The sequence below is a fragment of the Ixodes scapularis genome, unplaced genomic scaffold (assembly GCF_016920785.2).
Source record: "Ixodes scapularis isolate PalLabHiFi unplaced genomic scaffold, ASM1692078v2 PGA_scaffold12__126_contigs__length_90152505, whole genome shotgun sequence".
Taxonomy (NCBI): Eukaryota; Metazoa; Arthropoda; class Arachnida; order Ixodida; family Ixodidae; genus Ixodes; species Ixodes scapularis.
Genome location: NW_024609838.1, coordinates 83,522,527 through 83,542,924, shown reverse-complemented (window position 1 = coordinate 83,542,924; position 20,398 = coordinate 83,522,527). Strand labels below are relative to the sequence as shown.

General features: G+C 45.5%; 1 protein-coding gene across 1 annotated transcript; it reads left to right on the top strand.

The window, feature by feature from the left end:
• Nucleotides 1–3,173: 3,173 nt before the first annotated feature.
• Nucleotides 3,174–4,293, top strand: LOC115313117 (piggyBac transposable element-derived protein 3-like). The gene is made up of 2 exons (XM_042289250.1): nt 3,174–3,678; nt 3,776–4,293. Exons 1-2 carry the CDS (start codon nt 3,174–3,176, stop codon nt 4,291–4,293), a joined length of 1,023 nt encoding a protein of 340 aa, XP_042145184.1.
• Nucleotides 4,294–20,398: the final 16,105 nt, after the last annotated feature.

Here is a 20,398-nt window from a genome sequence, read left to right as displayed (position 1 = left end):
CGGGCAGTGCGCTTTGAAACCTTCCGGCTCTCTTTGAAACCTGCGCTCCGTGCGCGAAACGAACACGTGGGGTGTTTCTTGTAGGAATGCGTTGCGTGTAGAAATGTCTTTAAATTCCCACACGTAAGCAGCCTTCAGTTTCTTTGCAGAAGTTTTTTTTTTTTTTTTCTCAAATTTTAACATGATCTAAAAGAGTTCAACTACTAAGAACAGAATTTGCCGCTCAAAATTCGTTGTCTTTACGCCCGAAAACAGCCGGTCGAGAATTGGCCGCGTCCAATCGCGCTTTCTCTCTCTTCCATGGTCATGTGGCACTCAAACTATGCGTACAAAATATATTTAAAGTTGCGGGTCATCTGTGAACATTAGATGACCCACGACATTCATAATTATAAATAGAAATGAATTAGAACCCTGTTTTGTGGCCTCCAAGAAAGTGCAAATACGGTGATCGAAATAAAGAAGTAAGTTACAAAGATCACCGCAAGTACATTTACTACGTCATTCTCAATATGGCGAACTACCGCGAGTTGGACGACGTGATGGCGGCTCACGACGGACGAACGTTGCCACGAAGGTGGGGCCACTACTACGGAACTGTCGTTCGTGGTACCGGCCAATCGATCTTCAAGCGTAGAGCATTGAACGGAAGGGATAGAAGTGCGAAACTATCTTGAAATAAGCGCTGCACCCAACTTCGTCGTCGTCGTTGTCTGCGTCACATGCCGGACAAGTGGAGAAGAAAAAAACGCGCTCGGGTGTAACCACGTGACTTCCGGGATCTAACTCTCTCCTCTGCAGCTGTCCCTCCTCGGTAAACATCGTTTACGAGTCGCGGCCATGAGCTTCCGTGCTCAGGTTTCAGTTTTGGTTTCGAGCAGTTGAATTCATCGCCTTTAGTAAAAATATATGTGACTTTGTAGCAAAATATTCATTGGATAGACTCCTCGCATCATATTAAATCACCTGACACAAATTTAAAAAAGTTGGAGGCGTGTTAGTGCCTCGCTAAAGGAAGAAATGGAGAATGGTATACACCCTCCCCCTCCCTTAAGGGAGTTCCACAGCTGAGTTTATTCTATAACGTTTTCTGCGGCATAGCTCTCACCATATAATTTGTTTTGCCGCTGCAGGATGCAGACGTTTTCTTCGTTGTTTTGCGATGGGTGCGAGCAGGAGGCGATGAAGTCGTCTCATGCAACCTGTCTATTCGCAACTCCGATTCACTATAGGTGGCGTCACTCGTTTTCCAAAATGGCGATTATAGTGAGGGTCGAAGGTGCGTGGCCATTATACCAGTTGCTGAGTCTGTATAGTGTGCTGGCTCGACTGAGCGACACAAATTATTCCTGCGTATACGAGGAAGCTGGGTTGTTATGTGCGAAGGTCACCATTTTATCCTGGAAACAAAAACGGTGTTCAGTGTATTATTTACGCAAGGAGGCACGCTTTAATTCTGGAGCGAAGCCGAACCAAACCTTTTTTTTATATTTATTTCTCCGTATAGGCGTTAATTTCGGATTCTTTCATAACTCAAGATCTGTCTCACAGCGTAACTATTGAGCTAAAGTAGTTGCTCGCGGATATTATATTCTGTGGCATACGCGTGCGATCCAGGTGCTTAAAATAGTTTGCAGTTCAGTGTCCTTTTAAAGACGGTCTTTCATACACCTTAGAGCAAACATGGAATATTGTATATGTTGAAAAAATATCTGCTGATATTAATGTGTTTTTGCTGCCTTTTGTCGCTCAGATAATTGTCATGTGAAATAATGTTGTGGGGGCCTTTTAATTGGTTTGGGGGTATTTAGATGATTAATTGCTTTCGCACTATTCCCGGTACAAAAGAGAACAATATCAATCTAAATTTTACAAAATATCGCCACCGGTCATAAGTTCGGAATATGTTTACAAAACAATTAAATTAAGATACGCTGTGTTTTGTACAACAACCCAAAGACAGAATCCGAGTCAGACAGCAGAAGTGTGTGTGTGTGTGTGTCTGTTTTTAAAGCAACGTGTGACGCACAGGACCTTATATTACATCTAGTGTTTGACTGTTGTTTTATCTTGACAACGATGTCAGAGTTCTTCATATGCTAAAAAGAACACAAAATGTGACCTTTCTGTAAGGAACATCCTTTAACGGTTAATGTATCCGTATAGATACACTGGCTTTATCTACTTTTTTCTTGTACTAAAAACTCAATACAAGGGCGTTTTGCCATTCCTTCTCAAATCTTCAGTTTCGGTTTCGGTTTCATCCATTTTCGCGTTTGTGAAGTTCGTTATAGTGACACCAGGGGGCCTAAAAGCTCCGACTGTTGTATGGGCCAGACACTGGTGTGCTTTAGTCTGGCAGCCACGCGGTAAATTTGCGTTCCTTGTATTGCCTGTTCATCACGTTGTTGGGAGATCACTGTGTGAAAGGCACAGCTGGGTGACAAACAAAAAGGTGAGTGACTTAATTTTACATTTTCTTGAATAGATTTATAAAAAATGCATGCCAAACATCAATGTATCTGTGGGGATACATTGCCCATTCAGAGATGCCTTTTGTTGGAAAGCGTAAGCTTTCTTTTTCTTTGTTTAATTGTCAGATGGAGCTGCGCCCAAGCACATTCTACTGTGCAAGACAACGAGACCGCAGCGTGCGGGCCCTTATACCCGAAAATGGCATGATTCCTGACATCGCCTCATCTGATGATGATGACCCAATCCACAGTGGGGATAGTGACGAGGACTATGTGCCCTGCAAGAGTTGGCGGAAAGAGCACCTGCGTGCAGAGAGCCCATCACCAGTAGACAGCGACACTGATCTGCCGTCAGAACAGCCATCAACATCCCATGCTGCTACACCTAGCACTTCGGCTGACGTAGCTGACCTTTGTAACACTAAAGCTCCTCGTTCTTTAGCACGTTCCAAAAAGCAGAAGAGGCCCCTGGCACTTGTATGGGAGTCAAGAGATGTGGACTATTCCCGGCATTTTTTAAGTGAGCAATATGGTCAGGGAGAAGTCAAAGCTCCGGTTAGCTACTTCAAGCTATTTTTTGACAGTGCATTCATCGAGCTCATCGTAAATGAGACGAATCTATATTCGGTACGAACTGAAGGAGCTTCAGTCAACACATCTGCTGCTGAGATTGAACAATTCTTGGGCATTTTAGTGCTAATGGGCGTTGTGAAGATGCCTGCGCTTTCCGACTACTGGTCGGACCGCCTCCGATACCCTCTCATGGCGGACGTAATGCCTGTAAAACGCTTCAAGAAGCTCCGAAGACTAGTACACTTCACGTCGACAGAAGACGCAACGGACAAGTTTACAAAAATACTGCCTGCCTTTGAACTACTTCGTGGGAACTTCAGGAAGGTTGAAGAGGAAAAACAAGAATCCATCGACGAGATGATGGTGCCTTACAAAGGCAAACGAGCTGGGAAGCTGCGGCAGTATATGAAGAATAAACCACATAAATGGGGCCACAAGCTATTTGTGCGTGCAGGCGTATCAGGCATGGTTTACGACATCCTGCCATATGCTGGAGCTGACACATTTTCTCATGTGACATTCAGTGCGGAGGAGGAGGCCCTCGGTCTTGGAGGAAAGGTTGTTGTATACCTCTGCAGAACTCTCCAGAACCCAGAAGAAAGCGCTGTGTTCTTTGATAACTTTTTCTGCAGTATTGAGCTCATAAAATATCTATCTGAAAGAGACATTTGGAACGGTGTCACTGGGCACTATACGATCTCCAAGAATGCGTGGATGTCCCCTTCTAGAGGACAAGGCCCTTTTGAAGAAAGGCCGTGGACATTATGATCAAAAGACAGAGAAGACCTCAGCTGTCACCATCATCAAATGGGTTGACAATAAAGTTGTGAACCTTGCGAGCAACTTTGTTGGCGTTCAGCCAGAAGGTACTGTCAAGCGCTTCTCGAAGGAGGAATCGAAGAAAGTTGCAGTGCCATGCCCTCGAATTGTACTGGAGTACAACAACCACATGGGAGGCGTAGACCTCGCTGATATGCTAATTGAGCTTTACAGAACACCTTTGAAATCAAAAAGATACTATTTGAAGTTGTTTGCACAGTTGCTTGATATATCTATCAACAATGCCTGGTTGCTCTATCGCCGTGACTGTCGCATTCTTCTGAATCAACCGGCACTTGCACTGAAGGACTTTCGAGTGGCTGTCGGTGAAGAGCAGGAAAGAGAAAAAGAGGTAGGCCATCTTTTGATGAGGTTCCACAAAAAAAGATCCGCAAGGCAAAGGCTTCAAGGCCAGCTGACGACGTGAGATATGACACTATTGGACACTGGCCTTCTTTCGGCACAAAAGGCAGGTGCCGGTATTGTTCCACCGGGCAAACACGTGTAAAGTGCACGAAATGTGACATGCTCCTGTGCTACACGGAACGAAGGAACTGTTTCTGGAGCTTCCACGCCGAACGTATAAATGCCGGAAAATTAGATAAAAGTGTGTCGTGCTAAAAAAAAAAAAAAAAAAAAAAAAAACTCGTTCGTTCACAGGTAACTTAAATCGATGCATGGGGATATAATTCCCCATGTGTAATTTGTTCGGGAAATTCATAATCTCGCGAAGGGAGTTTTTGTGCAATACAAAGAATTGTTTTTTTTTTTTCATTTCCGCAGTTCAATATCGTAGCTTATCACCATGTATGTCAGCACAAATGACATTCACCAACCAAAACAAAATCACACTTTCTTCGAACGCATTGCTACATATTAAAAAAAAAATAAAAACCAAAAGAGCAAATAATAATAGGCCTCGTGAACAATTATAGCAAACAACGAAGACATTATTTATTTTGTTTAATCTACGCGCTTCGATATACTTTGCACAATTCGGAAGGTGCATCTGGTGTTTCAGATAAGAACGGTTGACCATGTCCGGTGATCATTTTTAATTCTGACTAGAAAAATGCATCTTGCCGCCACAATGCCCAGGAAAACGGAACCGGTCGCTCTTGTTGTTGTTTTATTTTTTTTTTTTCTTTAAGGGGGGGGGGGGGGGGGGGGCGGGGTTGCCTCCAAGAAAAAAAAAATGTCAGAAACGCCTGGTCAATCTGAAGCGTTGTTTGCGGATTTCGCAACATTGGCATTTCAAGCAACTTTCCCCCAAAATCTGTTGTGACTACTGGCCCAGAAATATTTACCGACAAAGTAAGTATGGGAATGATTGACTCAAATTATTTATCACGAAGTATCGACGTCGTTATTTTGAAATAAAAAATCGCACAGACGACTGCACAATGAGCCGTACAGCTTAAGTTTTATCTTTTTTTCTCCGCATTTATTCAAGCCAGGATTTTCAAACTTTGGTTGCGTGTTATCCTCTATTTGGCTAATCTTCATGACAAGTATTGTTGTCCTTGTTAGCGGGAAAAGTTCACGAAAAACGCTCAAATAAAGGCATTTTCGTAAATGTGCATAATTTTGAAAATCAATTTAAAAAGAAAGGCCATCTTCGATTTTTTTCAAACTCTTTCCAGTTAGCGCCAGTGATATGTACTAACAGGATGTGCAAAAACATGTTGCATTATTAGTGTGTCTTTAAAGTTACAAAGCAAGAAAATCTGGCCAAATGGAGGCTACCGCGGTTGCCATGAATGAGGCCTGTGCGTATGCCTATTTGACAATTTCATTATTTTTACACAGCGTAAAACTTCTCCCGGGTGGTCAGATTGACAGCACAGAGGTGGAGGGTACTTCTGAAGTGATGATTCTTGATACGTCTTTTTTTGTCCTTATTATTAGCACAAGACTCACAAAAATGCGCAGAAGCTGGAGCAATCGCGAGACGCTAGCCTGTCGCACGCTTCGCAGGGCCCGTTTTCTATTCGCCTCGAGATCGAACCGTGCCGCCACTGTGCGGCCGAAATTGGAAACGCGCGAAAGCGGGGATACCGCCGTGCGTCGTCTGCTACGGGCGCACGCTCAGAAGCATGGACCTCGACGACGCAAGCCCGTTTCCGGCTGAGCTTGATATTCCTTATTAAATTCTTTATGTTTTTGTTGCCGTTTCTTCTTACTAAAGGTTGTGTTGTATCGTTTGCCATGCGTAGAAATTCAGCAAAGCGATTATTATTAAGTCGGAAGCTTCCATAATCTTAGTGTGTTGTTTTTTATACAATCGCTGGTCCCACGTATTTTTGTTATCTCGCACAAACCGTGGCTTTCATAAAGCATTGAATGTTGAGTGGGTTTGTGGTTTGATTAGAAAATTAACCCGACTAATCGCTATCCTTAAAATAGACTAATCAATTAATCCGTACGTTGATTTTTTCCCGGTCATATTGCGTGAAAGACGTTAAAACTACATATTTTGTACTGGTTTTACTATGTCACAAATGGCATATTGCATTCCCATTCTAGACTTCACGCTGTGAGTCCTACATAAATATGATCACGGGAAGCCTTTTAAAATAAAGTATTTCTTAAGTTATTATTTAAACAGTATAATCACCCTCGGCGAAATGACAAGCACGCTGAAGTGGTTTACCGTGCAAGCTAGTGTCACAAAAGAAATAAAGACGTCAAAAATATTGAAGCCGGCATATTTTACTGCTTGCTGACTTTCTCCAGTACTAGACTCCAATTGAATGGCAAAAAAAAAATTGAAATTAAAGCATTACTTGAATAATCTAAAAGTTAATCGATGAACTGCCCAGTCCCGATATAGGTTAGGTGAGGGCGGAGGGAGATCGGAAAGTCTCGTGAAGGTCGCTAGCCCTCATCAGTAAAAGAGTATCACTGCGGCCGATGCTGTCTGTGTCGTGGTGCGCGTCGTTTGTTGGGGTTGCAGAGTCTACTGTGTTTGAATACAAGATTATTTAGCCAGAAATGTGTAGTATTAGCCTCTTGACATCCGCGGCCCTCACCAAGAAAATTGAAGGGGGTGAACCCACACTACCGAGAACAGCATTTAATAGCAGGAACATTGTTGCGTTGCTCGGTTACACTCGTTTATTACAGTCACGGCAGATATATTAGAACAGTTTGTTTCACTTGTTTCAGTTGTCCTGCCAACCGTGCAGTTTGCAGATTTTAACTAGAAGAGACACTCACTCCTCATCGCAACGCAGTAGATTTGTTCAGACTCCAAAAAATTTACCCACACTATGGCACAGTAAAAGGGCAGAGGAACTCAATAGCATGGTAATTTCTAATACAACGCTAGCTTATCTTCATTCTGAATATTTATATTACTCAAAAGCTTGACGTTAAAAAAAACATAGAAGCTGCGATTTCACAGCCCACAGTACCAGTATTATGTTAACTGGGTCGGACTTTATTTTTATTTTTTTTTTATTTCCACGTTGATGAACCGATACATCCATTTTAAAAGAAACAAATATTTAACATAAATATTCCAGTTCAGCCGGAGGCAGGCATCAGTCGTGGTGATCCATGCTTTCCAAAGTCTGCCTAGAGCAGACGACGCACCCACAGAAGCGATTATATAAATTTGGGCCGCACGCTGGTAACACGATTCGATCTTCACTGAAGCACCGAACAGTACTGCATCTTTTTCCGCTAGAATTGTTTTCCCACCGATAGTATGCGACAAAATAAACGGAAGAATCTACGCCGTCTCGCGCGCCGACGTGGAGAGCCTATGGGGCGGCCGTTCTCCTATCCCCGCTTTGATGATGATGATAGCGCGACCGTAGCGCCACCTCTAGGTCGATCTCGAGGCGAATAGCGGGCGTGTAGCGTCTCTGCGCACCCCACGTAGGGGAAACGATCGGTGCGGCTCCGATAACAGGCGTTTAGGTAACAGGATATAGGGCTCTAACACGATATTGAGGTTAGGGCGCCGTACAACGGTGGCACCTCGGCCGTGGTAAGCCGCACACCGCAAAAAAAAAAAAAAAAAAAGAGAAAGAAAGATTTTTGTTTGTTTATAATGCAATTAAATGCAAAGGTGCAAGCGAACTGGACAGTTCGTTTGTTTGAGACTTTTTATGCTCCCTTTTCATCACATTTTTGTCTTAGACTCATTGTAGCCGCTTCGCACTAGCCTGGCAGCAGGCCTGGGTGGAATCGAGCCTTTATTGTCCAAGTGGCTTGTTTGTAGACGCTATCGTTCGTGCTACGAGCAATTCGTGGCGAAGTGAGTTGACGCATGTATACACTGTCAGCAGTGCCAGGATTGAATTCCTGGCACGGGATGGAGGGAATTCCAGGCACGGGATGGAGGGAATCCCTTGCACGGGATGGAGGGAATCCCAGGCTGTTGTTTTCATTTCAACTGAACTCCTAAAAGTCAGCCCTTGCTAATCAATGCCGTGCCGTGGGCGACTCGGCACGAGCCTCACAAACCCGCGAATCCGCTGCGAGCATCGAATGCGACGTCATCACGTGTCATTTACGTCACCCTACCGAAGGAGACGTGAAGCGCCGTCCGCGAATTTCTCGGGGCACGGAAGCACTGTGAAGGCTGTCACTAGCGGCGTTTTGGTTGCGTTTCGACTACACTGAAGGAAATGCAACTGTAACGAACCAAAATGTGGTTTACGTTCTTTCCCGAGGAGTTTTAAGGGACACGAGCTCTCATTTCGCTGCTAGACCCAGATACGTTACGCACTCATTCGCCTCGGAGGGAGAGCGCCTTTTCACGCCTTCGACGCGCGCGCCATCTGGATTCTTGAAAAGTTCCTATCGGAGATGAAAATCGAGGAGCGCTCCCTCTTAAGATTGATAAGAAACATGCTCATATGATGATGCATGTCTACAGCATAAGCTTTGCAGATCTAGAATGGATGTGCTATAGGCTACAGCCTCAAGATTTTTAATGGACCAAATTGGTGATTACACGGCAATAAATATTGTGGTGAAAAACTGCCCACTGACTCGGTGAGTGTTGATTGTGACCATTGGTGTGCTGTTGGCAAATTAGGTAATGGCACGCCTTTTCCCTGACCATCTGGCTTCAGGGGACATTGCATCTAGATATGCTTAAATAACTTTATTTCAAGGTTCAGTGGACCCCTCTGCATCATTACAGGAAGGCAGTCTCAAGTTACAACAAACAGCAGTGAATATACAATGCATAATAACAGGCACCAGTGTCCAGGCGTATAGTACGCAGAAGCCAATTTGAGCCTAAAAATGTTTTTATTTTGTTTAGATAGTTTGCATTTGGTGTATAATCCGCAGGGCCCGATTTCCGCGCCCAGTGCATAGTCCGCCAAGCTGGTGCGTTGCATCTTCATGCTTTTTTTCCTGAGTGGCATTTTCTTCAGAAGTTCTTCGGCGAACGCTATTGAGCCTGAAGAACTGCTCTTGAGGTTCATATCTAGCCACTGAGCACACACAAGCACAGAAAATAACACTTGGTGCCAAGTACAAACGAAGCTCCTGGGCGGAAAGCCGTGAATGCCAAACGAAAAACGTCGGGGGACGGCGACTGACTGCGTTGAGCGCCTTCGACGCCTGCATCGCTGCGGTGGGTGGTCGTAGCTAGTCGTAGCAATGCTAGCAAGATGATCTTCACTTCAAGCAAGAAATCTTGCCATACCATAGACAAGATATGTGTGCAAGTCTTCGACGACGTGGGCTCTCTCACATTGGTGCAGTTATCAAGAAAGCTACATATCAACAATGTTGTGTGTTTGAGGCTGAAACTATGACGCATATTTATCTAAACCTAAATTTATCGGTCTGCGGCTACAAACATTTTCGTTGATGTTGCTTAGATGATGTAACCGTTCAGGCCCCGCATTAAATGGTGTTGCAAACTCTTCGGTTGTGTACACTCTAAGAAAAAGGGGAGTGCGACTTAGTCTGCGAGGGGAGCAAGTGCGTTGCCACAACCATTAGTCCCCTCGGGGACTAACGGAAAGGGGAGTAACAGTTGCGCCCCTCCATTAGTCTCTCGCACTAGCGCCGCTGGGACTAACTGTTACACCGTTTCAATTGCACCTCGGGGACCAACTCTTAGGCCCTTGCACTTGGTCCCCTGGGACGAACTGCTACACCGTTTCAATTGAACCCCGAGGACGAACTGTTAGGCCCCTGCACTTGTACCCTTCGTACTAACTGTTACACAGTTTCAAATGAACCCCGAGGACCAACTGTTAGGCCCTTGCACTTGGACCCCTGGGTCTAATCGTTGCGCCCTTGGATTTAGACCCCTGGGACTAAAGGTTTATCCTTTACATTTAGTCCCGAGCCACAAGTCTCCGAAACGAAATTGTGCAGTTCAGGTTAAACGTAGCTTTATTGCCTCGTAGATACACATCGCATTCAAGGATGACTGAAATCGAAGTTCCTGAGCGGTAGACTCCACGATAAGGCCAAATCCCGGAGAGTGCGCTTGCGTCGACGATGGCTTGAACCACGGAGGTCGTGGCTTGAACACTAAGACGGCTGTCCAAACCGGTCTTGGTCGAAGCACCGTTTATTGGGGCACCGGCAGCTTCTTGCCGGTTTGCGAGGAATTTGGATTATTAGCAACAGGGGCAGCGTGAAATACCCGATCGCTCAACAAAAGTATGAGATATAACCCACACATAATAAATAACAAATGGGCTACAAAAGTGCTACAGTGGTTACATCTAACATGCGATCTGTTAACAGCAGACCAGCGCAATATTATATTTTTAGTGGACCGTTCGCTGCGAATTACAGACCCAGCCTGTGCGTGCTCAAACTATGCTTCAAAGTGACGAAACGAGCTCCCGCCATCAACGGGAAAGTCTGTGCAATCGAATAAATGTCTCCATTAATCGCTCATTCACACTGGAAGCGGATCCGCGTTCGCAAAGCGGTTGCGAACGCCGGTTGTATAAAGATCCCGTACAATTTCACGCGCATTTGATGACATCAAAGGCGCGTTAAATTGTACTGGATATTTATACAACCGCGTTCGCAACCGCTTTGAGAAGGCGGATCCGCCTCCAGTGTGAATGATCGGTAAGGCCGGTTCTCACACGCATCGAAGCACTGAAGTAGCGCTGCTCACGTGTGGTGAGCTGCTTTTCGGCTGCCATGAGAAGCAGTTTCGACGGTGCGATACAAAGCTGGTGAAAGCTCCCGTCAGCACGCGCTTAGCGCTAGGTCAGCGCTATGCTTGTGGCTCTCTGCTGCATGTCTGACCAGGCCTTTATGGTAAAGCGATCCTGCCAGGGTCTGCAAAACACAAAAAATAAGCCATCGGTAGAACTGGCGTTTTGCTCGATACGATTAAATATCAGGTCTCTGTGCTGCATAACAAAATAAACAACCATGGTGCCAAGAAGAATAGAGCATGGCGCGCGCTTTGGAAGCAAGAGAACGCGCTCAAAATAAAATACTTTCTGAAGCCGCAGTTAATGAATATACCATAAACAGAAGTACTTCGACATACCTTAATCGAGTTCCCTCGTCTTGTGACTTCAGAACCGATCAAGTACAATGTTGCAGCACCGCGAATCCAAACCGGATCCCGCAATGATCGGAGACGACCAGCTTCAAGAGGTCCTTTTCAAACAAAGACCCCTTCCCTTTTTACCGACGGACCCTCTCTGCCTCATCTGCCCAACCCTCCGCGTGAGCAAGGAATGCGGGGTAGGGGGTTGGTGGGAGGGCAAGGTCGCGTACACGAAGATCTCTCCCCCCCCCCCCCCCCCACCCCCCTCCCCACTACACGACACGCGGACACACGGACGCTCCCAAGGACGGGAGAAGGTCGAAGGTCGCTATTTTCAACACGCCGGTCAAGTGACGTACAAGCAAACACTTTTTTCTTTGTTTTTTGTTTTTGTTTTCTCTTTTTTTTTTCTTTCTTTTTCGTTTCAGTTTTCTCGGGGGCCTTTTTTTTAGTTCGCATTTGTTTTGTATTAACAGGGTGTGTCCATGGATGACGATCCGGGCGCGATTCGTTCTTCGATGTTCATCTAAAGTGTTATCTGAAACAGCGACGACGATCGTATGAAGGCGTCTAGACACTGCTTCTGAATGTGCTTTTTATGTGGAACGTGCCGTGCATCAAGTGTGTCGTTGCGGATTTTGAGTTCGACATTGGACTACCAAGAAAGGTTGGTTACGCAGAGACGCAGAGACGAGGCTCGACTTGTTCTCAATAACTCAGTTTTAGCGATTGAAGTGACCATTTATTCTGACTGCGAGACCCCGGTGTTGAAAGCGCGTCTTTTACAAACCCTTAAGTTTTATTTAAGAAAAATGAAGTGTTAGTATTTGGAGGTGTTGCGTTTGGATAAATGCTCATTTTTTGCGCGAAGGCAAATTACATGAATGGGACTTGTGAAATGTCAACAGATCATTTTTGACGAGATAGTTGGGTGAAGTAGAGTCAACACATTCGTTAACTCGCATTCGCACACCGCGCGAAGATCTACCATGTAATGTCTGAACGTTCGTTGCACATTAAACAAGTTAGCCAGTTTCGTCCGAGTTTTGTTAACAATTTCAGCCGTGCCGGGCTGTCTCGCCGATCCCCAAGACGAGCGAAATATCATCCGTCCTCCTAGCAAACATTCAATTTGCCTTCGGGGACTAAATCATACAGATGCACCCTGTCTGAGGGGGACTAATGGCTGCTTTTGCTCGCGCACGCCTATCGGTTAGTCCCAGTCGAGCGCTATTAGTCCCCAGCTTTTGCACACGGTACCTAGCTTGAACCAGAAGGTCCTTTCGGGGAGCAACTGGGAGTTCAGAGGACCAAATGCAGCCGTTAGTCCCTTGAGGCCAACTTTTTTCTTAGAGTGTATGAAAACCTATTTTTGCCCTAATAAAAGACATTTTCAAAAGGACACGTGTCTTCTGCTGATACATATCTTCCAATTTACAATGCAGACGCAAACAGAAAATCAACTGCGTACATCTACCACTTAGCATAAGCACCTTTGGCATTCATTCTTGAGCACACTCAAATATAAGCTTAGTTTGCTCTTGTTTTAGAAGCTTAGCCCTGTTCTGTAAAAAAGAAAACAGTTAAAAGAGCTTTACCTTCGTTTTCCTTCTCGCATTTAATACAGACTTGTTTGTCAGCAGATATCACCGTGGCACATACAACTCGAATGACCGATGAGACTATTGCTATTACAATAAGGCTTTCCACAAGAGCCAAAACGAGGCTTGTAGGGGTGCACAAGCACATCGAAATGAGATTGGCGCTTCCGGGGCTTGTTTACATTATGCGTAAAAACAGGACGATCGGCGACCAGCTGATCGCAATATAACACCAAGGATACCGATGTTTCGATACATAGAACGCAGGATAAAGACCTCAATCGTCCCTTGTATGCTGTAGCTGTCATACTTTCCATCCAACCGCTTTTTAGCACAATTAACTAGAACAACCGAAGAGTTCGCAACACCCTTTAATGCGAGGCCTGAATGGTTACATCGTCTAAGCAACTTCAACGAAAATGTTTGTAGCCGCAGACCGATAAGTTTAGTCTTAGATAAAGTACGCGTCATAGTTTCAACGCGTGAACATTGTTGATATGTACCTTACTTTGGACCCGCGTAGATTCGGTTCAACTTGAAGACAGCTGCACCAGCGTGAGAGCTCACGTCGAACACTTCCACACATATCTTGACTATGGCAAGATTTCTTGCCTTCGATTGGCTTGAACACTTCATCTGTAGCATCACGGTAGGTCTTGGTTGAAACGATGATCGTCTCGCACACGGCAACAAACAGAGAACGACACGCTTTGTTATATTTATACGCTACCGGTCTACGGGCGTCGCAAATCTATCCCCCTCTTGTCCGCCATGTTGGATCGATCGGAGCGCCCCCTATATTCGCTGAAACTCCTCAATAGGCACGTGTGCATTAGCGTGCTTTTCTTATACGCGCGTCGAAGTAATGCATTACGTGACTGGCTCCCGATTGAACCTAACGGGCCGTGGCGTCGGCTGACAACCATCGCAGGACGAGACGAAATCATAGTGCTAAATTCTTCTCGTTGATAAGACTGAAGGATGTGAATGAGATGTACTGTACTTTTTGCTTTGTGGATGTTTTAATGATTTCGCGTACATAGAGCTGACTATCATGTCATGATTCGTGTGGCACCGAAATCCGGCTGGTGGATTGCTGAAATCATCACCTCATCAACCCTCCCGGAACCCGCTAGGAACCCACTTGCCAGTATTCGTTAGACGCACTGTGTCCGACCAAATCCGATCAACTGCCTCGCGCTTCGACACCAAGGCGGTTTTCGTTTGCAGCTTCTAGGCGATCTGAACCGATTATTTTATCTATACTTCAAATGGTGCTGGTGTCAGCGATTTGCAGTGTTGTTCAAGATACTCGACAAAAGTATTTAAGACAAGATACTAAATACCCAAGTGAGAAAGTATTTAGAGTAGTATTCAAGTTACTTTTGCGCCAAACTATTTTGAGTAAAGTGCAAATACTTTGAAAAATAATTGAATTACTTTCGAAGATACTTTATAAGCGCGCGACGAGCTGAAGTTATAACTAAATAAAAAAATGGGGGCATCTTGATTATATTAACTTAGCTGAAACGCATATCGTTCGATGACCTCCTAGTGTACACCTCATTTGACCCCCTAGACACGTGCAAAGGAGAAAGAAAGAACATTTAGTCTTAGTACTTCCCCTTTGGGGACAAACTTCTTCGTACGCCGGAAAAGGTATTTGAGATACTGAGTAGAAGATACTAAGCAATGTAATTAAGATAGAGTGCTAATTACTCCCAATCGAATGTATCTTCAAGATACCAAAATACCGACAAAAGTATTTTAATTACAGTATCTTGAGTAGAGTATTTGAGATACGTAGAAGCCTTGCTATTTGCTTGTTTCAAGCGAACCTCCTGCCGTCATATTGCTGGCGACACAGGAGAAAAGTGGTTTGCCCGCCCTCTTGTTCAACTTACCATAAAACACGCAGTATAATTAGGAAATATTTACATATATCTTTACTGACACGTGTATGTACATATACAGAAAGCTAGTACACAACTGTTCAGGAAACGCACTGGTCGACACTTTTCAATAATTTAAAAATAAAGGTAAAACAAATAAACAGTGGGCGACACCGGTCCAAAATGTATACCTCAGTAAAAAAAAGTTCCCGTGTGTCTGTGTTTCCCCAAAGCAATTCGAGAGACAGTTCTGTGAGCTACGGAGGATGCTCGGCGAATGACGAAGCCATTAATGTGTCTAGACTGAAAAATAGTCGCCGAGGGGACACTCAGAGGCATGACACTGCTGTTGTCTGTCCGTCATAAAGACATCGTTTTTAGAGCGAAACAATAATTCGGATTCGCCATTCGCCGAGCTTCCCCCGCAGATTACAGAGATTTGTCCTCTACTCTAGGAAAAGTAGACGCGCAGGAAGTTGTGCGAGAAAAGAAAAAAGGTAGCGAGTGGCGAATATTTGTGATTGCGTGTGCCGGGAAAATATAAAAAGAACCTGAACAGTACTTAAAAATTAAAAATCTCGACCAGCCAGCAGACTTCACTGAGGCCTGCATTTTCATTTTCGGAAATTTCGGCAAACTCCAGTCGTGTGGCCTTTAGCCCCATTACTTTTGCAACTGTGAATCCGTGGGCGTCAAACAACGCCAGGCCGCTTCGTCACCCATAGCCCAAAAGCGACGTTCACGGCGCCCACCAGGATACCAGCCAAGGTCGCTGTACCGGGGCCACCCGATGCGTGATACTTGTCCGCCGCCAGCAGGCCTTTTTTCGTCTTTTTTCTCTCGGTCGAGGCAGGGCCGGCATTTGGAGTGGGCGACCTATGCAGTTGCACAGGGCGCCATTCATAGGGGGGCGCCGAAAGGGCCGCCAGGTCATGCAGGGCTCAAACCTCGAGGGGATAAAATCAAAAACAAAAAACGACCGCATCGCCGTTTGGCATTTCGGCCGCAAAACCAACGACTAAGTTCTTGTTATAATTGGCGTCCATCAACCCGCAGCCACCTGCGGATGTTGTTTTACTATAGACTTTTACTACTGTTTTACTATACTCTCCTCCGTGAGATTCAAAGCGCCATTGAATGAATCATGAACGACTAGGCAAGCGATGACCTCCGCACAGCTCTCAAATTACGAGCGGAGCAAAACCTGACTGGCAAAAAGCGATGGAGCCAGCATGCCGCACTCTTAGCGCAACTTACTAAACGGTGGCGCCAAACCCATCGGCGAGCAAATCAGTGTGTCGGAGCGAGTCACGGGACAAAATACTATTGGAACGGAGTTTTGCTCTTAGTTATCACGTGCTTCGCTCAGAGTCTCTGATTGGCTCGCAGAAAACGTAGGCTTCATTCACCCTTTGCCAAGTTATTCTGAGCCGAAGAATGACTTCGCTCAGGAGGTCTGACCGGGGGTAAAATGAACCCGATTCCTTCCGACATTCGAGCTGCGCTTTGGGCAACGCTCGCTGTGGAGTCTCTAGCAGTAAGCTAAACGAACCAATGCCCCCTCAGCATCCGGTGAGTCTCTGTGCCCAGAGGCTTCAACCTGACTGAAAATAATATGTGTAAAGAACTTTGGATCCGCAGCTCTTTCTTTTTTTGTGTGTAAGCGACCAGCGACGACTACGGACTTGCAATGCCGATCAGTGTTGCCAACTCAAAATTCAGAAACTCGCCACAAGAATCCCGAAAACCGCGGAAAACATATAAATTTATAATGTTGCGCAAGAATGGCCGAATCACAGCAGTCAAGCCTGGTGTCCGACATGAAGCTCTAACTCTTGCAGTTCAGTTTCTCGTTTACATTGTTGTGTGGTACGACATTCTTTTTACAAGTTAATGTAAGCGAGAACATGCAATGCAAAACGAAGGACATCGTAGCAACCACCCAGCTGATGAAAGCATGCAGCGATTGCATCGACAATTATCGCGATGTCGGGTACAAAACTGCAACTGGCAACTGCGAACGGTCTTCCCGAGAGCATGGGTATTGACAGTGCGATGAAACCGGCCCCTCGACTGCGGCGGAAAAAGCGCCAGTTCTGTTATGAGTGCCAAGACGAGGTTGATGATGTCGAGACAAAATTCAAGCGAGAGTTCTTCTACAAGATGATTGACACCGTGAGATGTCGATTGAAGAACGCTTCACGCGGATGGAGCAGCACGTGAGCTTCTGGGGGTTCCTTTACGGCCTCACCCGACTTCCCGACAAAGCGGAACTTCTTAAACTTTGCCAATGCCTTGGCCATGCACTGAGAGTCTGAGACACCTAGAAAGTGCAGACATCGACGGTACAGATCTCTGCGAGGAGCTGATCTAACTATGCAGCCTGCTGCCCACTGGATGCAGTGCTCGCCAGGACGTCCTCCAGTTCATTCTGGACAACCATCGTGACAAATTCCCTCATACGTGGGTGTCATTGAGGATCCTCCTCCCTTTGCCAATGTCAATGGCCACCGCTGAGAGGAGTTTCTAAAATTAAAGCTTATTAAGACATACCTAAGATCAACCATGGCAGGTGACAGGATATCGTCATTGGCAATTTCGTCCACTGAAAACAAGATAGCGTCTAGCCTGGATATGTCGCAAGACGTAGCCCAATTTGCGTTGTTGAAGGCTCGGAAGGTTGCCTTCTACGGCATTTGACATGGTTAACTTGTGCTTTTGTTTTCTCTGTCCATTAGACGTTAGCTTGCTATGGGAGACCCACAGCTGAAGTTTGGTTAATCTAAGAAATAAATGATTCTTGAACTTTGAACACGGTGCCGACAAAGCTCTCAATGCTCGCGAACGTCGTTCGTTTTTAGGACGCGGTTTTCGACTGACAACGACAAAATCGCGACCATTCGCGCTGGGTCACTGTGGCATGTTTGCTTACAACATGATGTTTGGTGCGAGAATAGTATACGTGTGTGTAAGGGGGGGCGCCACGGCTGCAGTTTGCCATGGGCGCTTGCTGCTCCAAGGCCGGCCCTGGGTCGAGAATTTGTGCTGAAAACGAAGAGACATGTAGTGGATGTATTTGGACAGAGCAGGCCTATTCAACTCAGAGTACCGCAAGTTTGAACGGCTTATTATGATCATGGTTAATGCTGTTTCATTAGAGGGGCCATGCAACGATTTTGCTACTTTCACCGAATACTGTTCTGAATGAATACTTGACGTTCATTATGGGCGGAAAGCGTGTAACAACCCCCCACAGACCTTGCGTATTCGTGCTCGTCGTGCTCTAATAAGTGATCGGTGGGCCATTGTTCGTGGGGTGACCACGCTGGAAAAAAACGCACCTTTGGTGGTCACATGACCACGTGACCATGTCCCGTGGGGGTCATGTGAACATGGTCAGTTGGATCCCGCCCACCACGTGACCAAACTGCGAATAGCGCGCCTATGGTGGTCACATGATCACGTGACCTTGTTGCGTGGGGTCACGTAATTACGCAGCGACGATTAAACTTGTAGCTCATGGCGCTGCGCATGAGAATACTTGCGTGACACTTGTGTCAGTATGGTTGTGCAAAGTGCCCGAAATTCGAACTTAAAATCGCTGCAACGCAACTTTAAACCGCGTGGAAGCAAATTAGTTACGGCTTTCGGTTTTAGCGCACGCGCCAGCCTTTGTCCCTACAATAGGCGAAATAAAAGGCAGTAGATTGGGGGATAAGCGAGTGAGGAGAGGACACGTTCATGGTAGCCGGCAGGTAGACCGGCATAACATACTTGTTTGTTGCTGTTGTTAAAAAAACATCTGTATTAAGTCTAATAAAGGAAAAATAGAAAGGGAGAACGATGGGTGGCTACCCCTATTCCGGGTCCCATTAAATTTCTATCGAGGTGCGCGCTGTCCGAGGCAGAACGAAAGTTCTTGTGTTCGTGGCTTTTATTTTCAGCGCTGTAATAATACGAATGTTGAGGAGCCAAATAAGTCATTAAGATTATCAAAATATTTTTCCTGCTTCTCCTGGCTCATGCAAATGTACTTTACCATTTGCGAAAATCAATGCCGCTATGCTCTAGAATGTAATGCGTCAAAAAGTAGGAGTAATTTCGTTAGACTGAACAAAATTACGCGTAAACTCCTCTCAATAGTGTTATGGTAGGTCATATGATAGAGTTAGTATGCCATATGATAGTTGTCCTCTTCTAATTAGCTGCTTAGAACATCTAAGGACCTTGCATTTGCAAGAGACGAGCGATTTTATGGGAAAGGGCAACTCAGAAAGATACAAACTTACGTCCACATTAAAGACGACCAAGTTCCGCTCCTTTGTGCACTATATTGCACGTGGCAGTGCCTTGTTGAATAACCGTACTTCGGGCTCAACTGCCTTCTTTCGGAGTTGCGGTATGAGCTTGTAACAGAACACAAAATGTACTCTTTGCCTGAACCATAGGAGCAGGTCCCGAAAAGCAAAGTCCAGATGCTAGCTGTCCTTTTGAATCATCGGAAAATATGTGATAGCATTTCTCGGTAGAAAGAACACGAAAATATAAAATTTAGCCAAAAGATGTAGATACGTCATGTTTTTCTTTGGGATATAGTATAAAACTAAAATAGCAAGACCTTGAGATAGTTGCATGATTTTCGTGTTGCACAACGAACTTTGATGTTTGCTTCAAACGACTATTGAAGGTGTCAAAAAGAAAAAAAAAGAAAAAAGACGGGTTTATTACGGTTATCGAACGCGGTTTTATCCACGTTCGTTTCAACGAAAGGGGTGCGGTATATCGAAGCACGGTTTAGCGAAAATGGATACATTTTATCGAGGCCTCCGTTTGAGAAATGCTGCTTGTAGGCGGCGGCAAGCTAGGCTTCCAAACAGACCGCGCTTTGTGCGGGCACCCCTCGCTATCGCTCGGGAAATGTTTAATATAAGTTCGAGCGTGGATCGCCAAGGGTTGGTTAGCATGCGGGCGGTCGCCATTTTCTCTAAACGGCAATCCGATCTGCTGTTGTCGCGAAAACGGTGTTCGCTAAAACGATCTTCCCTAAACCACACTTCTCCGGAAATCAGCACATTCTTCTCCATAGCTTACAACCATGCTGGGGTGTTGTAAGCTCCTCTTCTTTGACCAAGGCTGACCCCCTGTCGCCATTTTGCAGGTTGTTTCCGCCTCCGTATACTACCGCAAAATCGAACTTTTTGAGAGGCAACCCGTCAATGTTCTCCTGGAGAGCCTGCACCGTCGCTCCCCAGAAGCTAAAGCTGCACACTTGTATGCACTCATCTAAAAAGCGCGGCAAAGCCATTTCACTGGGCTGCTCCCGAAGATTGCGCCTTTCATCTTCGTCCGGACCTCAGTGAAATCTTCTCAATCTCACTTCTTTGTATACCACGGTCGAACGCTAGAGCACGTTTTTTGAAAGCAATACACCACAAGCGCACACAAGGAACTGAATAAAGACCCAGGATCGGCTGAGTGAGAAACGGCTAGCTAGACTTATTTTTGCCTCAAACATGCAGTCCGTGTTTGAAG

Coding starts and splice junctions, on each gene's coding strand:
- LOC115313117 (XM_042289250.1), top strand. CDS start 3,174: ATGGGCGTTGTGAAGATGCCTGCGCTTTCCGACTACTGGTCGGACCGC. Junction 3,679..3,775: donor CTTTGATAACTTTTTCTGCA/GTATTGAGCTCA, acceptor GTCCCCTTCTAG/AGGACAAGGCCCTTTTGAAG.